This window comes from Strix uralensis, chromosome 3 (assembly GCF_047716275.1).
Source record: "Strix uralensis isolate ZFMK-TIS-50842 chromosome 3, bStrUra1, whole genome shotgun sequence".
Classification (NCBI taxonomy): Eukaryota; Metazoa; Chordata; class Aves; order Strigiformes; family Strigidae; genus Strix; species Strix uralensis.
This window is the reverse complement of record NC_133974.1, coordinates 45,391,846-45,413,070: the sequence shown is the minus strand read 5'-3', so window position 1 is coordinate 45,413,070 and position 21,225 is coordinate 45,391,846. Positions and strand designations below refer to the sequence as shown.

Here is a 21,225-nt window from a genome sequence, read left to right as displayed (position 1 = left end):
CTTAGTTAAATGTGGTTAAGAAAAGACAACAGCTCTCTGGCATGAATTTGCCTGGGTGGCTGAAATGGATGTAATGTTCCCTCCCAAGAGACATAGCCAAAGCAGGCCAGAGCTCTGTTTCTTGCATTTAAATTATGGTCATAACAACTCGTCTTTTTGGTGATGTAGTTAAACTGTTTGAGAAGGGTTAAGGAGAAAGTGCTAATATTCTGCAGCTCTGAATGTTTGGCTTTTCTGTACCTCTGTGTTTTAGGGTTGTGTGTCTGCTTTTGTTAATATCTTTACTTTGTCTTTGAGCATAGTAAAGATGTTGGGGATTTCTTGTTCTCCCTGTATATTTTAAAAGTATTACCAAGCACACACAACATGCTGTCACAGTGAACACAGGGTTCTCTATTACTGTGCTTAGCTATAGAGAGGATTATATTAAACTCGGTAACCTTGCTGAAGCCCCTTTGTACATTGCTGCTATATTGATAATCTTCACATGATTCAACTGCAGTTCAAAACCTTTTATTCACAGCATTAACACTTGCCATCCCAGTGAAAATTAGAATCTTTGATATCAGGCGATGAGCGTCTTGTGCAGATAATTTTTTTTTTTTACATTAGTGTGGTCCTGCGGATGTTGCCTTGGACATTTCTTCACCTGGCTACATACAGGGAATACTCATCAAGCCTAACCATTCAAAAATGGGTAAAACAATTTATTGATGAATGAATTAGTGGTTAACTAAGGGACTGTTATGCTGTTTGCTTACAAAATAGTGAATGATTTAGGAAAATATTTGCATTCTAAAAGAAATCCACAATAACATTTTGGAGTAACTAAGAAAAACATTTCCTAGTATTCCGCATCCAACAATAAAGAAACAGTATTACCTACGAATCAGTAGGTTGAAGGAGCAGTGTGAGATATGTTGTCATTTTGTGTCTGTGATGAGTGCAGACCTATTAATGAACTACTTTCCTCTAAAATTTAGAGTTAAATGCATAGAAAATCATTGGAACTTATTTGCCCTATCTTCAACATTGCATGTTGTAGACTCACAACTTTGGTGACACTTGCTTTGCCTCTCTCTTTAAAGTAAAAGGAATCCAGCCAGGAAAAAAGAATTTCAAGCTTGATTTCCTTTTCTTTGTCCGTGATTTTATTTTATGCTAGTTCTTTTCTGAATACTTGCCCTTTCCTGTAATTTAATAAGAAGTGTTTCAGGTAGACTGCTGGCCCATTTCTCTGTATGTTTAAGACCTTCATCAAGCAACCTGTTGAAAATTCTTGAAAGTGTTTTTTTGACAGCTTTCACTTGCAATTCATGATTGTGGCATCTCTTTGGCCTGGATCATTGCAAGTCTCACTGCATCCACAGTCGTCTGGGAGAGTCAGAAGGACAGGACAGGCTGATCATAACACATTCCAGGTCTCTCTTCTGCCATATAATGCATAGGGGAAAGGTCGCTGCAGGAAGAATGTGATGAAAGAAGAAGCGGTATAATAGAGGAGGGAGAGCTGGCTGTGCTTGGAGGTCACTTCATTTCTGGGATTTTTTCTTTTTCCTGAGTTAAACTTTTCAGCAGTTGCTGTCTGTCCGCTTTCCTTTTTGAAGGATTTTCGCACTTCTTCCTGCAACTCCATGAGTTTTAAAATAGCCTTTTTTATCCTCTTGTCTCTGCCAAGTCTGTTGGTGGTATCCTGGGAACTTTTACTGCTCTCCAGTAAAGGGTGGAATGTTCAGGCTAGTACTGCTTTGGCCTTTGTGCAACTTTTGCCTTCCAGTAGAAAAAAAGTAAAGTAGTATATGTGTATTACACCTAGATTTTGAGTCATCTTTGTCACTCCTATATGCTACTTCCTTCTAAAAGTCCAGAACATGAACTCCCAAAGAATGAATGTGTTCAATGATTCGAGGGATGGCCATGTTTAGAGATGCTGCAGCTTGACAAACTAACCTTTCTTACTTTGAATGCTTGGTTTGAAAACTTTGAAGTGGATTAGGTCATGGTCACTTGCCAATTTTAGTGATTCCTTGATTGGGAAAATGGATCAAGCAATGAGAGGTAACTTTGATTATGTATCCTAACATAATATTATTGTTTCCATATTGCTGTGGAAAAGAAGACTGTCTTAAAATATGAGACTTTCAGTTCACCTTTTTCTGTGCTACATGCTGTTTGTATTGTTACTTTTAAATCTAAAGAATTTAGTGAAGAACATGGATCTACCTAATTCCTCTGTATTAGTTTCAGACAAAGAGCCATATTTCTGGAATCGTATTTCTCTAATGAAGTAGTTACCAAGCTATGTATTACAGCATTTGTTCTCAAAAAGAAAAACATTTAGAAACATTGACTTAAAATTTGCATAGTGTATGTCTTCCACTTTTGCTTCTTATGGTGTCAGTTGCAATGGCTATGTTTTGGGTTTTTTGTTTTCTTAATATAACCTTAAACTTGGAAAGCTTTATATAAGGAATGCTGCTTTTGATTTACTTTTTATTTTATGTCAAAATGTAATGTAATCAAGTGCTTTTCATTGTGCAGTTGATAGACTTACTTGCAGAAGATATATAAAACAAACAAAAAAACCTCAGAAATAGTAAAAAAATATAATTGCTTCTGAGAATATTAAAAAATCATAAGAACTGTATTCCCTAGCTGTTGATAGTATAATTATTTAATTACTGCCAACCTGCGTTGTCTGTACCAATGCACTCTCAGGTAATGTGAGAAAATATTGCTGCTGCTGTACTCGCCTTATAACATTTAAAAGGATCTGTCACGCTTTTCCCCTCTCTTTCCTATATTTTAGTGAATATCTCAAGTAATGTCTGAGAAATGAAACGTGGCTTTAGTCTTCAAATCACAAAGGAAAAAAGTAGTTGTTTAAAGTGGTTAACTGTTCTTAAAATATTTGTGTCTCGAAAGAGCTTTCCTGAATAGGTTTAGTAGTGAGTAAGGCTCATTTAGTTTAAGGTATTTTCTGTTGATATTATTTAACTTGGGAAGGTGACCCTGAGATAAATTGAAATGTGTGATTTGAATGCCCATGGGCTGCCCTTCATTGGTTTGATTGGGGGAGATTATCTGGATTTCTAATATATTTTAATTACTCTGCTTATATAAATTGTCACATTAGAAGCCTCTTAACTGTTGAGTCTATGCTGTCAATGATCCACTAACAATAGGAATATACTAGGCTCTTCCACTGAGATTTGAAGATTTATACCATCAATGAAAGAATTGGAATGACTCCCTTTAAACCTACTGTATCTTCAATAGAAAGAGTATGTGATCTGCTTCTATTCAGGCAGTGACTGATGTGTGGTAAATTGAAAGGATCTGTAGCCTTTTTTATTTTGTTAACAGGCATTTTTTTCAATTAAGGGAACATAATGCAGAATATGTTTTAGAATGTTTACGGGCGATGTTTACCTGATGTGCATGTGGAAAAAGCAGAAAACAGTATGATTAGGGCTTTTGGTTGGAGGAAGGCGGAGTATCTTTTAGCAATGATTAGCTAAGGTTTTACAGAGAAGCTGTCATAATTGAAATGCTGCCCTAATGTCTGTGTGTGTCTCTTACAGCCTAAGCTAAATGCCCTGACATTTTTATTTATTTCTCTCTATATATCTACTAACACACATATATAAACAAATCCTTTAAATTATGGTCTGAAGCACCTCAGTCCTAGAGTGTTATGGTGATTTAGGCCTTTTGACCTTTTATTCCTGAGCACTAGGGCATCTGCCTGCCTGACAGCTCTGTTCAGATGAGCTAGGAGGGTACTGGAACTTGGAAGACTCCTGCTCTCAAATGGTGTATGGGTCTTCCAAGATACAGTGGTCTGATGGCCTACAGTAACAGGTCCAGCTGAGCAGCAACTTCTTTGGCATGTACAACATGCACATCTTATACAACAAACCGCTCTTGCCTCTTATGTGGGACTTTGTCTACTGCTAGCCTACAGAAAATGCAAAGTGAGGGACTGAATCCTGTGTGTGTCTGGTGGGCCCAGAGACGTCTGATTCAGTGTCATGAAGGACAGAAGTCTGTGTGCTTGGAACCACTGTTGTAGATGTGTACTTAAATATGATCAGGGTTTTTTGGTTTGGTTTTGTGGTTTGTTTTAAATAACAGACAACAGTTTGAACAATTAAATATCTTGTTACCTAGTGGTTAGGATGTAATATAGGGAAGGAAGAGTGTCATGGGCTCCATTCCTTGTTCTGGGATTTCACGTTTTTATCCACTGACTGACTTAATGTAAAACTATCAATCAAGAGCAGAGCCTGATCCCAAAAACAGTCTATCAGAACTGGACCCTGGTGCCCTCCATCCTGAGGCTGTGACTCATTGGTTGTTATATAAAAAATGTGTATTAAAATGAAGGAAGCTACTGCTGCACCTTATGCAGCCTGCTTTTTTTGGTGTGGGTTAGTCATGATCAGATTTCTTGGCCCCAGTAGACAGAGATTGTGGGTTAGATGCTCAGCTCAAGGCTTTTGTGTAGCTGAATTGCAAGCACCTAGGGAACTTCCTGGTCAAAAGAGGGTGATCTGACTAAGTGAGCAGTTTGGGAATTATGATTCAGAAGTCTGAGATCTGTTTGTGCCCTGCTTTTTAACCATTGCATCCTTTTATCCCTTTGTATCTCATCCAACGTCTAAGACATGTCACTTTGTGGATGCTTCACATTGTTGTGCCTGATGAAGGCATGTTGTAACATGACATGTATGACGTTGTGCAAGTCTGTGCTATAAAAAACTTAAGCACAAATGTGTGAAGTAAAGCATTTGATAAAAATCCTGGATGCTAGAGTTCTGAAAAGCATCCTTCTTCGCTTGTTAGCCTTCCCTACCTCATCACACCAATCAGTGATCATCATATGCATACATAAATAACCGGGCATATTATCTGGACATAGTTTTTGCAGTAAACATTTAAACATGCAGTTTATTGTGAATTATTGAAGCAAATTAAACTGAAAGAAGAACACTGAAACACAATTTAATAAATACTGATCTGATGGGGACATGTTAATGTTTGATAATATTCTATCATGCTTTGTTCTGTTTGTACAGTCAGCAGTACAACTCTGTGGTGGTTGTTGTGATGCTATCATTATGGCTTGCACAGTACTGACACTTTCATTATAAACTCTGGGATTTTTCTCAAATGTTTCTTTTAATGGATGGGAAAATTTATTTTTGGCTTTAAGTTTCTCATATTGCTTATCTTTCTGAAATCTATTTTTTAAATCCATAAAGGGTGAAAATTCTGTGCTCTTTTGAGGTTTTTTTCTTGAATTATCTAAGAGTGAAAAGGCTGTTGCTCAAATATGAAGAGACTTTATAGTTACTTTGTATGTATATTGCAGATATGGAAACAACTTGAGAGATTCTGATTTGAGGTGGAATTGCTTCTTCTGTCTGGTTCCTAACTGTAGTCGTACCAGTCTCAATATACTGGGTGCTATGTAAAGGTATATAAAAAAGAAATTGTATCTCAAAGAGCTAAACAGATTTAAAAGAGAACTTGTATGTTTGAATCAGACTCGGGTGACTTTAGTCACCTTCCTTCATTCATGTTTCACTGAAACGGCCTGAATGTGGAAGTGTCTGATGAAAGCATGTAGGTGACTGTTTTAACCACTAAAGTTCCCTAGGTACCTAAACTTGTGCGCCCAGAGACACTAAGGCTGTTTTCACAGGCCTTATCTGTTTAGCATCCAGTTTAGGCACTTTGAGGACATAAACTAGATAGTTTAGCACTTAAAATTCCCATAAGCATGCTGTCAGTGCACTTACTAAGCATACTGATAACCAGGAGTTCAGTGCAGAGCTCTGCAAGCCAGCATAGCTGCATTCATAACTATGGCCAAGAGAAGGAAGGTTCACCTTTTTAGGTGACATGCTAGGTCAACTGGTCACATCATTCACTGGTGATGTCTGAAACCCGTACCTATGACTTGCCACCAATCTCTAAACTTGGTTAGATTGGGGCACTTTCTTCTTGGAGGAGCTGGGCCATTGTGGAACCACTGTACAGTTAGGGTGCCACTTCTGTGAATCAAGATCCATTTCATTTTCATGAATCTGGATGTAGAAGAGAGATAGGATCATACAGTTTGTTACTTGTACCTTGGCACAGCTCTGTGATACTGCATTGAAAGCAAACTTGAACCTAGATGCAACCATTTTGTCCTTGCCTTTGTGAATGCCAGTATTATTGTCCATATTTAAACTAGCTTTTCTTTTTTTAATGTTTTGAAAAATTCTGTATAAAAGTAATTAACTCACTCTGAAAATGTATTCCCCTTCATGCTTTGTATTATATTTTATGGTAGTATAACAGGTTATGATTTCAGAAATGTACATGTATTTGGTGTAAACTGCATATTTGAAGCGTAGAGATAAAAATAAGTAAATGCTTATGAACAAATTACTACGTAGAAGTTGAACAGTGAGTCTGTCAACATGGGAGTTTGTATCCATATGGATCAATGAAATAAGTTGCAATTTTCTATAACTATCATGTAATTAAATGACATAATAGTCATAGTGGATTATTTTCAAAGGTATATGAAGGGCACACAAGGATGATCTTCAGCTTAATCTTGGATAGGACTAGTTACTGGAAATATGTGTGACTTCTGCTGAAACCTCGCTTCCAGTTCTGGTCACCATAAGAAGCAACAATTCTGGTGGACTGAAAGGAAGAAATGAGTAGATGTATTAAAGAAGTATTGATGTTTTATGCCATTTGAGGAAAGTGAAATTAGATGAGTAATTTTGAACTAAATCCTGAAATGCTGCTTGGAAAATATTGTTTGGTCACTGAAGCTAAGTGGACTGCTGTCTAGCAGAGATCTTGGGAGTTTTGCACCTGTAGCAGTAGCAGAAAATTTGAGTGTATCACTGCAGTGAGACTTATACAACCACAGAAAATATGACTGGATAGATTTCTACAGGAAAGCCCAATCTTTTGCCATACAATAGTGCTGGATAATTTCTTTGTATTGGCAAGTAAGAGGGGAAGGGAAACAGAAACACCTTTCTGTATGAAATGGAGTAGCATCAACACTGGCATTTCTATTTTGAATTTTATTTTAATGCCATGTTTATTGTGTAACATGTTACTAATCTTTTCAGCAGAAACAAATACACTTTTCATTGTATTAATGTGGCTTTTGATTTTTTGGGAGACCTTAAGCTGATAATTTTATTGTTGTGCACATTTCCAAGTAGCTGACATCATGTCTGCGTCTGGGGTTTGTTGAGAGAATGTAAAGCTCTTCTGTCTTCTTCACTGAAATCAAAACTCTCACTTTTTTCTCTGCATCAGCTAACCTCCATATCTCTTCAGTTCTTTATGCCGAAATCTTCATAGCTACCCCATAGCTGAAGAAGCCTCAAATTCCCCCAATCACTTCTGTTGCTGTTACCTCCTCTATGGCAACACTAAAATCAGACCAAGGCACAAAGCATTTGCTGCCAAAATATCAAAATGAGAAACTGTGTTGATAATCTTACAGTGATACAGAAAGTGGGAGAATGTTTGGAAGGGAAATCTCAAAATTCAAGTATTATTCAAGTTCCATTGATCTGCAGAGAGCACAAAGCCCCTATTACCTGCTTTGAATCTGAGTGTGATGATGCTTTGTTTCATTTTACTTTGCCTGAGTTTTTCTTGAAAGAACTGATCTTAGTAGTTGAGATGCTAAGCATCAAAGTCATTTATCACTTTAGAAATACTCATATATCTCTACCCAATCTCCCTAGATTTATCCAAGGGTGTTGGTCCTGCAGGTGGTGTTTGTTAATTATTTATTTTGTTCAACATTGAAAGGTCATTCAGGTCCTTTAAAAAGACTTTCCTGAGCTTAATCGTGGCTCTACTGGGCTGGGCAGCTGAGTTCTCTGGATGCTGTGGCTGGCCTGGCATGGTCTTGGAGCAGAGGAACTGGAAGTACTGTCTGTGGAGAAACCAGTGCCTATTTATAGTCTGAGAGCTCCTGAGGGTGGTAGTATGCATTCCTGCCAATGCTGGTAGGAGGAGAGAGTTCTCTCGTGTTGGTGAGTTCTGAACCCTTATAGATTAAATTAAATTACATTGTACTAAATCGGGATGCCAATATGCAGCCAGTGCAGATTATGGACTAGTAGTGACCTGACTTTTCATTATATAGGCAGGCTTCTGCATTTATGTGTGTTACTTTTCCAACTTGACCTAAAGTTTCACTCCATTTTAGTAATCTAGGCTTGCAAAGGCATGGTTTATGATTGTAAAAGATTACAATACCTGCATCCAGATAAATGGCTGTAATTCCTTACTCAGCTGTAGGATGCAGAAAATAATCCCACATCCTACTGCTGTACCTATACATCCAGCACAGTCCTTATTCAGGTAGCACAAACATTCCCTTTTATAAACCCAGGGTTTATTTGATCTGATGGCAAAATGAAAAACACACCTCTTTTTGCAGAAATAGAAAATCCATGATTTAAAACAAGTAAAAACCACACCAAGTTATTATCATTGTAGTGAGGCAAACGGTGGTTCCAGAGCTTGCAAAACTAGATGTATATAGTTTCAGAAATGGAATGATGTTTGATGGTACTCTTGTATAGTGTTAGAAAAATGTGGAAGCCTGAATAAAAAGTAAAATAGTATTTATCCATATTTTTATGGAATTAAAAAATTTGTTTGTTGGTAGAAGTAGCTGGCTGCATCAGCTGCAGCATATATTGATGCCCCATCGATTCTAAGTATTTACCTTATTGCAAGCATTTGTGTAGGTTACTATGAATAAACATAAATACTGATTTGTACGTGTTGCCCTTCCACTGACACAGAGATATATTACCTTACTTTGGAAGTCTGTACACCCTTCTACTTTGCATAGATGGCTAAAGGAGATGCAAGGCACCCTTCTTTGGAGAAGCAATTTAGAGGAGAGAAAAAGGACTTTGTGCAATTTTACAGTGTAGTCTGGGTGTAAGTAGGGCAGAATTTGGTCCCAGAAGTTTTATTCTCTGCACTATGAGGCATCATGATTTCCTTTCTTAACAAAATAAACCAGAAAAGCCCTTTGTTTTTACTGTTAAACTTTCCTTTTTTTTTTTTTTTTTTTTGTAATAGGCAAAAATATATTTTTAACTTGTTTCTTTAGCCCTGCTTTTACTTTTTCATTGTTCGTCCTCTAGACCTCACTACTTCTACACCCTCTTTTTTGTCCTTTTTTTAATAAGGAATACTCCCAAAGAAGTATTGCTCGACTTTTTATGCTAATCTTGCTTCTATTTCAGTTCATGTTGACTTGGAGAATATGCCTTGTAAATAGGAATACCAACTGATATACTGAATATAATCCTCAGTTTCTAAGCATTGATTGTTTTCACAGCATCCGTAAAGGGTAAGCTGGTTTACTGTCCAAATATCAGGGCTGGGAAACTGAGGCTAACAAAGACAGTATGATTTATGTGAAGCCACAGAGGGAATAAATGTTGGGTTTAGAATTCCTGGCTTCTGTTTCCGTGTTTGGACTCACACTGTCTCTCAAAGAAATACCTGATTCCTCTTAATATTGCGTACCTTTCCTTGTCTGTTAAATGTAGCTATTCAAAAAGTAGCTGGTACTCAATTCTCTCTCTGTCTGTCCTATTGAAACTAATGGATGCCTGCAGGCAGGCATAAGGTATCGTTACCTTTGACAGCCAGTATGTTTTATGTTTTAAATTATGTGTTAGGCAGAATTTTTGGATACTAATTTGATATAATGAGATGCGCTTCTAATATCAGCCCTAGTATGGAAAGGCCTTGCAGCCAGCCTACTCTTTATTTAAAATTATTCCATTTCAGATGTCCTAATGAGTGCTGTGAGTTGTGTAATTCTTTCATAATTTTCCCACGTTCCCAGATGAGAACTAGGGGCTGGAGTTTTTTCTATTTTTGTTTTGGTTTATTTCAAATTAGGGTGAGCACAGAATAAAGATCTAGGGGAAGAGTTTTGTGAAGCAGTTGCTATTGTGAGAATGGCAATTAAGGAAAAAAATATTACAGTTTACAAATGTTAGTGTTAAGGCAAGTCTTGATGCCTCTGCTGTTTGCCATTATCTTATAAATATCTTGACTCTGACTTTACAGTGCTGTTTATAGAATTTAATAAAGCAAATGTAATAATGCTGCCTGTGCTTTAATGCACAATCTCAATTGAGTTGACCAGAAGATAAATAGGAACAGGAATGATAGTGCGTTCCTACAGATTGTTTTTAATAAGCATGTTATTTAGTTGATCAGCCTAGTTCAGTAATGCCTCCTATCCTGCTCTACCAGACAAATTTATTAATGTTCCCCCCCCGCCCCCCATTTCTCTGAGAACATTGATTCCCTGCAGACATATCTCTATTAAACCTCTAGAAAGTCACAACTTCCAAATTAGATTAAGTAGCAGGAATGGTACTAGAAGAATCAAAGAAAATTGAGTGTGTTATTGAATTCATGCCACAATGTCTCAGGAAGAGATGGGAGTTATGTGTAGTGGTAACTTTTGTCCTTACTGTACTAACAAAGCTGTGGGCATTGCTGTCAAACCTAATTGTTTGCAGCGCATCAGGATAAAATGAATCTTTTCTCTTATCTAAACTCGCACCTAGTGAGATTTTACAGATGAGAAATAGATTTCAGATGGAAGCTTTACGATTGATCAAAATCATTTGTCATTATTTGCTGTACACAACCCTCTCCTAAAAACCCTACTGACAAAAATTTTAAAGCATCTGGCTTTGAATTGTAAGCAGACTTGCTTGTCATGCTAGCAGTTGCAAAATGCAGATATTCATTTTAAAGCTGCCTATTTCTCATTTTGATCTGACATATTAAAAAGCATATAATTAATGGTTGACATTAGTAATTAACATTAACTTTATGGTGCTTAATATGCCATCATTCATCCATCAAATAACTGGTATGCATAATGTCTTTGCATAAAGGCTTTAATTGCACAAAATGATCCTTCAGTTCTCAGGCTCTACGGTTTAAAGTAGTTGTAAATACGTTTTTAAAAGATGTGAATTTTTCATTTATTGAACGTAAACATTGTTTTTGTTTCTCCCTAGGAGTGTGCACAAACGTGTAAGCCAGGGACTTCAACTGGGGAACACGGCCCCAGACGCACAGCTTCCATTAGTGGCTAAAGAGCACCACCTTGCTGTCGCCAGTGCTCTCTGGAGAAATTTCTTTCCCTACTTGAAGAGCCAGAGAATGTCACAGATGCCACCTTCCCCACAGCTTGCTGATACAGCGGCAGGTTAGCATTGGCCCACCCTGTGACTTACTGGATTTGGTGCTATTTTCTGGGTCACAAACTTTCAAGGATTTTGCATTTTGTGATATTTCTACTTCCATGTAGTGACTTAAATATGCATAAATGCAGAAAAGTAGATTCTATGCTAAATATCAAGAAGAAATATTGTAGTGTTGAATTACTTAATAGAACGCAAACAGATTGAGAACTTCAAGGGGTCTGAAGCTATACAAGCCTGACTTCTTTTTCCCTACTAGTCAGATTATAATCAACGTTGCAAATGTTATACAATATAAATAAGAGTTAACTTCTTTCACTATATCTAGAATTTACATCTTTTTGTAAAAGTTTATTGCAATTTTGTGTTTAACTATTCATTATGGTTGTGATGCAAACTAAGTTTTTTAAAATAATGTTTTATGTTTGGAGTCAATTTTTAAAAGGTTGATTGCATGACTTGTTTTTTGCTGAACCCTTATGGTCATAAAACTATTTCATAATTCATTTTAATTATTTATCTTGCTTTACACTGAAGGGTTTTAATCTTGAAGTCAACGTTCCATATGTATGTGAACTCCACGTGCAACCAGTCAGCATGGCAGTGAATAGAAAGAAATCTCAGTTTGATCTTTAACATCAGTAGCTAGCATTGTATTCTGCTGTTACAGTGAAATCTTGCATCCATTTACCTAAAATTTAGAGAGGTGTGAAACATAAAATATTTTTTTTTCCATCATGATATGAAGTTACAAGCTCAGAAGTACCGAGTTAGTAACAGAAAAGTTAAAAGGCCCTTCATGTGAAGCAGCTCTGCAGCAGTTAGTAGGTAACGTTAATGAAGGAGGCAGCGTGCAACGTAGTGGTCTCACACTGCTGAAGCATGTGTGGGAAACAGAAATACAAATCAAAGGAAGAGGTTGCTCATGTCAAAACTTTCATTCATTTCCTGCAGTGTCATATCTTTTTATTTTACATTAACACAGTGAAATAGCAAGACGAACAACCTATTATAAACTCCACTTAGAATCAGGGGAGTGCAGTTGTGACCTGCTTTATAGAGATGTGGTAGGCAGTACTACAGAGGAAGGCAAACCCTTCCCATGCTGTATGAGCTTCTTGCCTTAGAGGTTGCTGCCCGGAGGATAGATCAGCAGTCACAGCTCTCCTGCTCCCCCTGCCAGGCAATAGCCTGGCACTCACATTAGCGTTTCTGTCTCCCATTTCTCCTCCACCCGTGTTATGGCTGATGCTGTAGAAATGATGTGATAATCTGGAAGAAGTCTGGCACAAATTGCATCCTCAGTGAAGGCAGAGTGGTGACTCTGTACGACCTCCTTTTTTTATTCCAAGGCATGTAAGGAAATGTGAAGTCCTTCATAGCTTAAGGCAGTCTGTCCCTACACCATTAATTAAAATAGCTTCATCGTTGTTTCTGAAAACTAGCCTCTTCTGTCTAATTCAAAGTTACCTTCTCAATGCATACAGTTCTATAAATCATTATTTTAATAAATTAGTATTACATTTATATTTGGCTTGAATTGGAGACTTTGGGAACCAGTGAGCCCCTTTATTTCATTGCCCTCCAAAGTCAGTTTTCCTGACTCATTTGATGCCTCTCATTTCCTATAACCTAATAACTGCTCAGCATTTCAGATTACATTTTCTTCTGGAGTTTAAGTGCATTTGTTATTTGCAGCATAAAGAATGTGCTATATTTTTTTTTATTCTGGTAGTGTTAGATATAGATTCCACAGTAGACCTAACAGAAACAGCAAAAGGTTATGCTTCATTAACAAAAACTCTTCACAAAGTACTGTCCCAGTTTCTAGATCTGCTACTGTTATATGAAGATCCATTTTTCAAGAATAAGCTTGTCCATAGTGCTTTATTTACGCAGTAACTTCTGATACATGAAAGTCTATTCTAAAAATAGAAATGTACCAGCTTTTGCTGAGTGAATTCCTTCCAGATACAGTTCCTCACTGCGAGAAGTGTGTAAAAATAACAAATAAATAAAACTCAACCCTGTAAAGCCCAGTAATCGTTATGTGGGCAAGGGAAGAAGTGGTGGATGGAGGCAAGAAAGGGAGGCCAAGAAGGCAAACCAGCAAGTTTTTAAGACATGTTTTTTATTGTATAGGTGGTAAAACTATGCCTTCAGGATTTATAATCTGTGTTTTTGTGAATATATTTAAAATTGCATATGTTTGGATCCATTTTCCCTTCTTTACATTCAGTGTGTCGTGTTGATTTACAGACTCATTGGGACAGAGACTTCATTTTAACATGTGTACAAATGCTATCTGTTGGAATAGTTGCCTAGTTTTAACTGAGAGTTCTGGTACTCCCAGACTGCATGTTATTAATTGTAATTAATTTTCAGTGCTTTTTAGTGAAACAGGGATATACTGAGAAACCATTAACACGGTGCCATGTTTTTCTCTCTTTTTAAAATCAGGTTTTACTCTCTTAGCTTTGGATATACCCAGCAAAGCCCTATCAGAACTCCAGCCACAGCCTGTTCTATCAATGATGCAGCTGTTTGGATGGGATGACATGGTGTGGCCTCAGCTGGTGTCAAGATATCTAAGTCACCTAATTCAAAACAGGTGAAAAACTGTGACTACTTGTTCTTCCAGTACCTTGCCATTCCTTCATTAGACTTGTGGAAAATGTTGCTTCAAACAATAATGTTTCATGAAGATGGTCCAGGTTCTTTGCATCTGCTAAAGTTCTAGGTTTCTTGAAATCATCTGGGACATTTCCCAGGGGATAGCGGGTGTAATTTGGGTTGGCTTATTTGTTTTTAATGTGTAAATAGCTTAAGATACACAAAATTTGTCAGGAAGATAGGTAAGTATTTTGAAAAATTATTTGTCTTTTATATAGCAAACCACTTCTTCCCAGTGGAAACAGTGTTGTTACTAACAGATTTTGGGCAATGGGGACCTGGATAATATCTTCAGAGAGGTATTTCTGTGAAGAGTGATACTGCATCAGAGTGAAGTGCCTGAACCCATAACCTATTTTTAATTTGCATAGTTATAGTTATTCCACCCCCTTCTATGGTTGTTACAATCGGGCAAAGTTGTTACAGTTTGGCAAGGCAGTAGCCTGCTGCCCTGGATGCACTTGAATAATGTAACTTGGTAAATTTTAAAATTTCTAGTTAAAAGTACTGGTCTTCTTTTTCCTACCTGTTACACTTAACACAAAAACTTTATATCTTATAAAAAGTCAAGATAAACATTATCACAGAAATCTGAAGATAGCTATATAGTAAGTATTCAATGTTTGAATAGCTTGACTTCTTCAGAACAAAGAACTTGTGCAGGAAGCTGAGGAGGATGGATTGGTCAGTGTTGAAAGTATAAGGAAAAGGATTGTAAGGAAACGCATGCATTAAAACTTTCTTTTTGACAAGCTTGGAACACTTTCTGAGTGCATATTAATGTTCATGTAGCTCAGGTTTCTGAGACCTGCTAAAAGGAATCTTTAAATTAAATAATAGATTTAGAAAATCACATTCCTATGTTTTACATACCAATGTTGGATTTTCACAGAATCACTGTATTTTTTTAGGTTGGAAGGGACTCTTGAGGTCAGGTAGTCTTAACTTGTCCAGTGCTTCTGTTCAAGCAGGGTCTGGTAGAGCAGATTGCCCAGGACTATTCACTCAGAATTTTGTATACCTAAGAAATTTTATTTGCTTTAATTAGGCCTCTATGAACCTTAGAGAGGTGGGTGGTGGTGGTGGTGGTTGTTGTGGTGTGTTTTTTTTTTTTTTTTTTCCCCCCTCGCCCCGCTTCTGAATCAGGCTTTGGAAGCAGGGGAGGTGAGAGATGAGAAAGAAAGAGGGAGTGTTTCTATGTCAGACTGTATTCGAAAGTGAAAAATGTTGCGCATTTTTAGGGTACATGGTGTACTAAGGAGCATAGCTGTAAAACAGGATATGGTAAAGACTATTTCAGTGTGATCAGCAAAGATGAGGCTATGGCCTTCTTGCAGGGAGATGTTGAGAGGTTGAATTTAGTTCCTCGTGTGTCAGTTTAGAACTCAGGAGAGGAGCATTCAGTCCTCTAACTTACTGCATTTCTCTTGTGTGATCCTCATAGGGTGAGTTTCATGCAAAGTTGCAGATACCTAGCATGTGCTGAATGAAATAGGAGTTAAGCACATAAATATGCATTTATAATTTGAATTTTGTTGCTCTTCAGGTGAGATCAAGAAAATAGTTTGATGCCTAAACTGGAATTTTGGTATAATTTAGGTGCTTAAGGCTAATTACTTGTTCCCCCAGTAAACACTTAAGTGATTGAAAGCAGTTAAGTATTCATTAGCAATATTCATTAAGCACCTGCCATATTGTTATATATGTATCCATAGATACATTGATGTGTTTGGTGAGGTGACATTTACTGTATTTGGAACCATGGCCCAAAGCGTTCCTGTTCCACAGTGTTTGGAAGAATGATTGCATTAGCAAGCGCAGAGCATGCACATGTGGCTAGTACTGAGTTCCCCATACAGCCCTGCTGCCATAATTTCATCTAAAAATGCAGTTAGTTTTGATGACAGTTACCTGGTGTACATTAGCTGAGAGGCTAGAGCACTTGTGCAAGAATTTGGAAAGTCCAAGTTAAGCGGATCTTGTACTCTGAGGGAATTCAAACCTTTATTTTTCAAATACCACCTTAGAAAGGAATGAGAGGACCTTGCCCTCCTCTGGCAGGCTGTGCCATGGACTAACTGCAAATGTCAGGTTCATGGATCCATATTGAGAGAAACTGGCAGGAGAAAGCATGACTCCATAGCTTAGTGGTGATGGATATTTGTCTTTTGCTTACGTGTGTGTATGTTCTCACTCTTTCTGGTCCTCTCTCATACGTATTCACTCTCTCTCACTCTCTGCTTTTCTGAATCTTCACCTTGCTGGAAGTATGGGACAGAAAGCACTCACACAGAGGCAAATATTTTTGCCCAAGCTGTTGGGGTTGCGATTGCCCAGCCTCAAGGAGAATTGTCTGTTTCCCCTATCCTCAAGGCCAACAAGGTAAAAACTGAAGTATCTGAGACTAGGAGAAGGTATGTCACTACCTCATCAACAGAGCTGTAAGGTGCTCAGATTTCCTTGTGAAAGGACAATAGGTACCTAAGATAAGACTTTTTTGGTAGAATTATACAAAAGTATTGTACTATAAATACTGTCATTTTATTATAGGCTAATGAGATGGCAATTTTTTGTAGCATGATTCCCGTACTTATTTACCTTAAGCAGTTGTAGAGCAAAACATACCGAAGTATCTAAGTGCTGGGATCTTAAGACTTCATGGTTACTGCGCTCTGATAATTTTCACATCAAACATTCTCAGTTAAAAAGTAAAAAGATTATTTTGTTGCTGATGCAAGCTCTGCCTGGTCTCTTTATATTGAAGCTTGTTCTGCATATGAGCTGTTTCAGTATCGATAATAAAGGTTCTGATGGACAAGCTGTGCCCTTGGGAACATGTACACAAGCTTTGACATTTCTTTTGCAGTAGTGCCTAAAAGTTCTTCTCCAGATCTGTGATGTGTAGTGTGCGATAGTATTATAACCTGTTTAAGCTAACTTTGAGCATGTGTATAAGTTCTCTGGTTTAAAAGGACCACTTGACATGCTTCTAAGAGGTAGTTACTGTTCTTTCCTTTTTTAACGTTTAGGAGCGTATTCCTCTCCAATTTTAGAAAGATGCCTAAGTGGCCTACCTACCAGCAAGCAAGAGAAACAAGAGTGAGACTACAGGAGAAAGTGTTTTCGTGAGCCTTTGGGGCCAAGTAGACTGGCTGTGTACATCAAAATTACATAAGGCTGGAATTGTTTATACGTTACTGCAAAGAGCATTAAGTCCATAGGCATACTGTTTTTTTTCTCTTTTGGTACTGGAATTTAATGTTCATTTTTTTATATTTTATTTGTTTGCATTTGGTCTCATTAATTTTGTCAATAGTACTTCAGCAGGCATGTTCAGACAAAACATACAGCTGTCATTGGTTTTAACTAACTGAAACAGAAAAAACCCTTTATTAATGTTGTTCAGTGAGAAACAGAATCCATCTGGACCTGTGTTGACTTTCTGTTGCAAGCATGAGTAAAAATTCAGTAGAAAATAAGTAGATTTATATGTACATATATCAAGAAAAGAGTGCAAGCATTTTCCATTAAAGTCGAAGCACCTAGGACTGACCAGGGAGGAAATCTCTCAAATAAAAAGGTGTAACTATTTTCAAGAAATTTCACTGACCTGAAGCACACACGGAGCTCATCTGATAGGAATTGGAAACAGGGTGCAGAACAGACCTGCTGTCTGTTAGCAAGGAGTTTCTGCAGAATTAATGATGTGGGGCAGATATGCTTGGGAGAAAGAGGCTACAGCAGCTACTCACAGTGGTAAGGCAAGAAAAACTTTGGGAATACTGAACAGTAGAGTACAGGGATTGTGCTTTGAGTACTGATGGTGCCATTGACTCCGGCCTGACGCTGCCTGGTAGAACAGTAGCGAGTGTTTGATTGAAAGTATATGCAACGAACTTGCTGTATATATGTGGGAATGTGTATACTCGTGTGTGTATACATACATAAATGCATACATCTGTAAGTGTACATCAAGTATAGCGGTTTCTTTTCTCATCTCCAAGGTGCCTTTTTATGTTTCCCTTTTTGATCTGTTTCTAAGATGATATGTCTTTAATTGCTAAAGCAGACCTTCTCTTCTCCATCTTTTGTGTAGTTAGAACTAAGCAGACTTCAGAGTAGCGTGGGGCACCTGACCTAACTTTATATGAAAGGCTGGAGTGTTGATATGAAGTTCCAGCTTGATTCAGATAAACTATTTCCAGCATTGTTCACTGTCAATTTAGATAATACTATCAAATTATCCATTGTTAGAACAAGACATTTCCCATTGTGTGAATTTTTCCCCCTCTGTTTTGTTTTATGTAGCAAAAGTCCATGTATATATGCTTTTATATTACCATGTGTGGCATTACTAGATTTATAATGTTCTCTGTATTTAGGCATTACAATATTGTGAGCAAAGTCTGTAGAGTACACAGAAGGAATGCCAGTTGGCCTTTGTGTTACTTTATTTCTAATTGTTTCTGTGCACTGTTTCTATATGTGTACAGCCAAATGAGACACGCTACTACCTTTTTGCATACTTCTATTAGATCTCTTTACCTTTTTCTTCCTCTTCTACCTATGCAGTGCACTGTGTGAAGCTTTTTCTAGTACGGGATATACATCCTATGAAGCTTTGACAGTACGTTCTTGGTTTCGATGCGTTTTGCAAATGTTCATAGATCAACCAAGTGGTATGCTGGCCAAGACAGATGCTGAGCGAACAGTTGGTAAGTGTTCACATTTCCCTAATGTTTGCAGTAACGATTCTATATTGCAAAACTGGCAAACATTTTCAGCTAATTACAAAATGTATTTTTGTTTGTATTCCTTTACTTTTACCTAATTACAAAATGTGTTTCTTTATGCTGCTTGTGCTATTTATTGATAGTTTGCCTGCTCTGCATATGACAAATTTATCACAAACAAAGATAAAAGAGCTTGTTTCCTTGGAAGCAAAGAACAAAAACTTGCTCCCAAGGAGACAAGCTATTTTTCCCCCATGGAGAAACTGCTCTGAAGAAAGTGAAAATCTGAAGTAAATAGTCAGAAATCATGCTGTGAATGCCCTAAAATAAAAAAAAAAAAAAAAAAAAGGGAAAAAAAGAATCCAGTTGCTAAGTAATTCTTCCCTTTTCTCTATTGGATATTTTGCTTTCTTATAGCAATACTTAATGACTTCTATAAAGCACTGCAGTCCTAATTATTTGTAGAACACATTTTCTAGTGACTACTTTTCATACACATTTTGTAGATTCTGAAGAAAACCATCAGTAAAATGAAAGACTTGGTTATACATACTTAATACTCTTCATTCTCGTGTATGTGTATTAGAAACGTAACTAGTTTAGAAACATTCTTTGTCTAGAGAGATGCAGTCAGTTGCAGAATCTTTGTATTTTTGACATTTTAAAATCATGTTTCATTTTATGATTTTGGGACTAAAGTAAATTGAAAAGCATAACTGTATGCTATATTTACTGCTGTGTTCTCTTGTAACAACAGGGAAAGCCTATATGGAGCAGCTGACTGAAATGACAAGACTGATTTTTAAACTCTCAGAAGTAGAAAACATTCTTTCAAAGACTCATGTTGAAGAGTCAGTTTTCAAGCAAGACCCTAAAAATGCTCTAGTTCAATTCATTAAGGTACTGTACATCTGTGTTAGCTTCATCCAACAATTTTAGGGAAAAGGAATTATGTATCAGATTTTGTTTGGTGTACGAAAATAAATGACCTGCAGAAACCTGGTAAGAAACTTAGTAAGTTTATTTCTATTTATTTCAATGTTTCTGTTTTCTCAGGCTGTTGGTAGAACTTACAGTGGCCTTCAGACCCTTCCTGAGAAATCTGCCATGGTAGCAAAGACTCTGGAGTATTTAGGTGATGTATTAAAGTATGTAAAACCTTATCTGAAGGTAAAAGGACCTCCAGAAGGTCTGCAGCTTACATATTGGATCATAGGTAATTATTTTGCAACCTCTTTTCTTTTAGGAAATAGTTTTAAAGAATCAATAAAATGTGACTTTTAATACTTGTTTTTAATTTGTACTGCTTATCTTAATGGTTTACAAAAGCAAAGTCACCAAGATACAGTCAGATATTTAATTTTCTTTTGCTGTTTTTCTTTGGTTTTTATCCTGATGCCTAACCTCCGTATGTTTTTTTAATTACCCTGCAAATCAGTGTTTTCAAAAGTAAGATGTTTTCATGTCTTTTACCACTGAAAACCACCTGTTTTATCTAAACAAAACCAGAAACAGTGACAAGCCAGAGAAGCAGTGTTATGACATGCTACATTGTATTTGTTGGAGTTAGGACAGTGAACAGGTTGGTTTAGGAATGTAATTTGCTTCCTTTTAAAACTTTTTTAAGGGTCAAATTCTAGTATTTGTTAATTAAAACGTGGAACCACTGATAAGATGGAAAAATGAGTGCTGTTTATTATGAATGAATGTGCCAGTCTGACTCACCTTTAAAAATAGGGTAAACCTTATGTATCTTAAAGACTGAGTTAATGATTTGCATGTACACACAGTATACTCATGATGATAAGGACTACAGTGAAAAGCATAACCACGATGCACAAGGTGCAACAAATGTAATGGAATATGAATGTTATAAAATACTTTTCTATTGCAAGATCTTCATATTTTGTTATACAAGATGTATGTCACATTAAATGTTTTTAGATACCCACACGTTGGGCTGGAGCCATGTAAAGTAATTTTAGGCTGGTATTTTCCTTTCTGATCTTTACAGTAGGAAATGATTAAGCTTCAGTCATGTTGTGTGCAAGAAATTGTTCTTTCTTTTTAGTTAAGAGACCATAAATAACGTTTAAAAGAAAAAAAATATTTAAGTGTATTTCAATCACTTCTTCACATTCGGTGGACTTGTTATAATGTAAGGAAAAAGCAAGAAATTTAACAAATCTAAACACCTCCTGTCTGTGGTCAGATTGTGTTTTCTACTGTCCCATACATCACAGCAGCGATAATAGAAGGAGTACTTCTAGCTAGAATGAGCATGTTTCTTTCAAAGCAGGAAGCTTAGAAAACATTATTAGAAGTATTGTTAAGTGCTCGTTCTCTTTCTCTATGATTGATCACTGTGTTTTCTTTCACTCCACAAGATTAATGTTGTTTTGCAGTGTTTTTAGAGATGGTAATGAATGACTTTTATAGATTAATAATATCTTGTAACAGCCTACTTTTGATCTTTTATTTTCAGTGTTTTAAACCTTTTTTCTTGGGATATTCCT

At 36.8% G+C, this 21,225-nt stretch overlaps 1 protein-coding gene across 1 annotated transcript in view; it reads left to right on the top strand.

Annotated features, from left to right (window-relative positions):
- The window catches only part of MMS22L (MMS22 like, DNA repair protein), a 94,607-nt gene that overhangs the window by 55,614 nt on the left and 17,768 nt on the right, over positions 1-21,225 (top strand). The window contains exons 14-18 of the mRNA XM_074862124.1: positions 11,118-11,308; positions 13,764-13,914; positions 18,549-18,691; positions 19,467-19,609; positions 19,766-19,925. Of these exons, the coding sequence (XP_074718225.1) occupies positions 11,118-11,308; positions 13,764-13,914; positions 18,549-18,691; positions 19,467-19,609; positions 19,766-19,925 (788 nt within the window). The remainder of the gene's footprint in view (positions 1-11,117; positions 11,309-13,763; positions 13,915-18,548; positions 18,692-19,466; positions 19,610-19,765; positions 19,926-21,225) is intronic.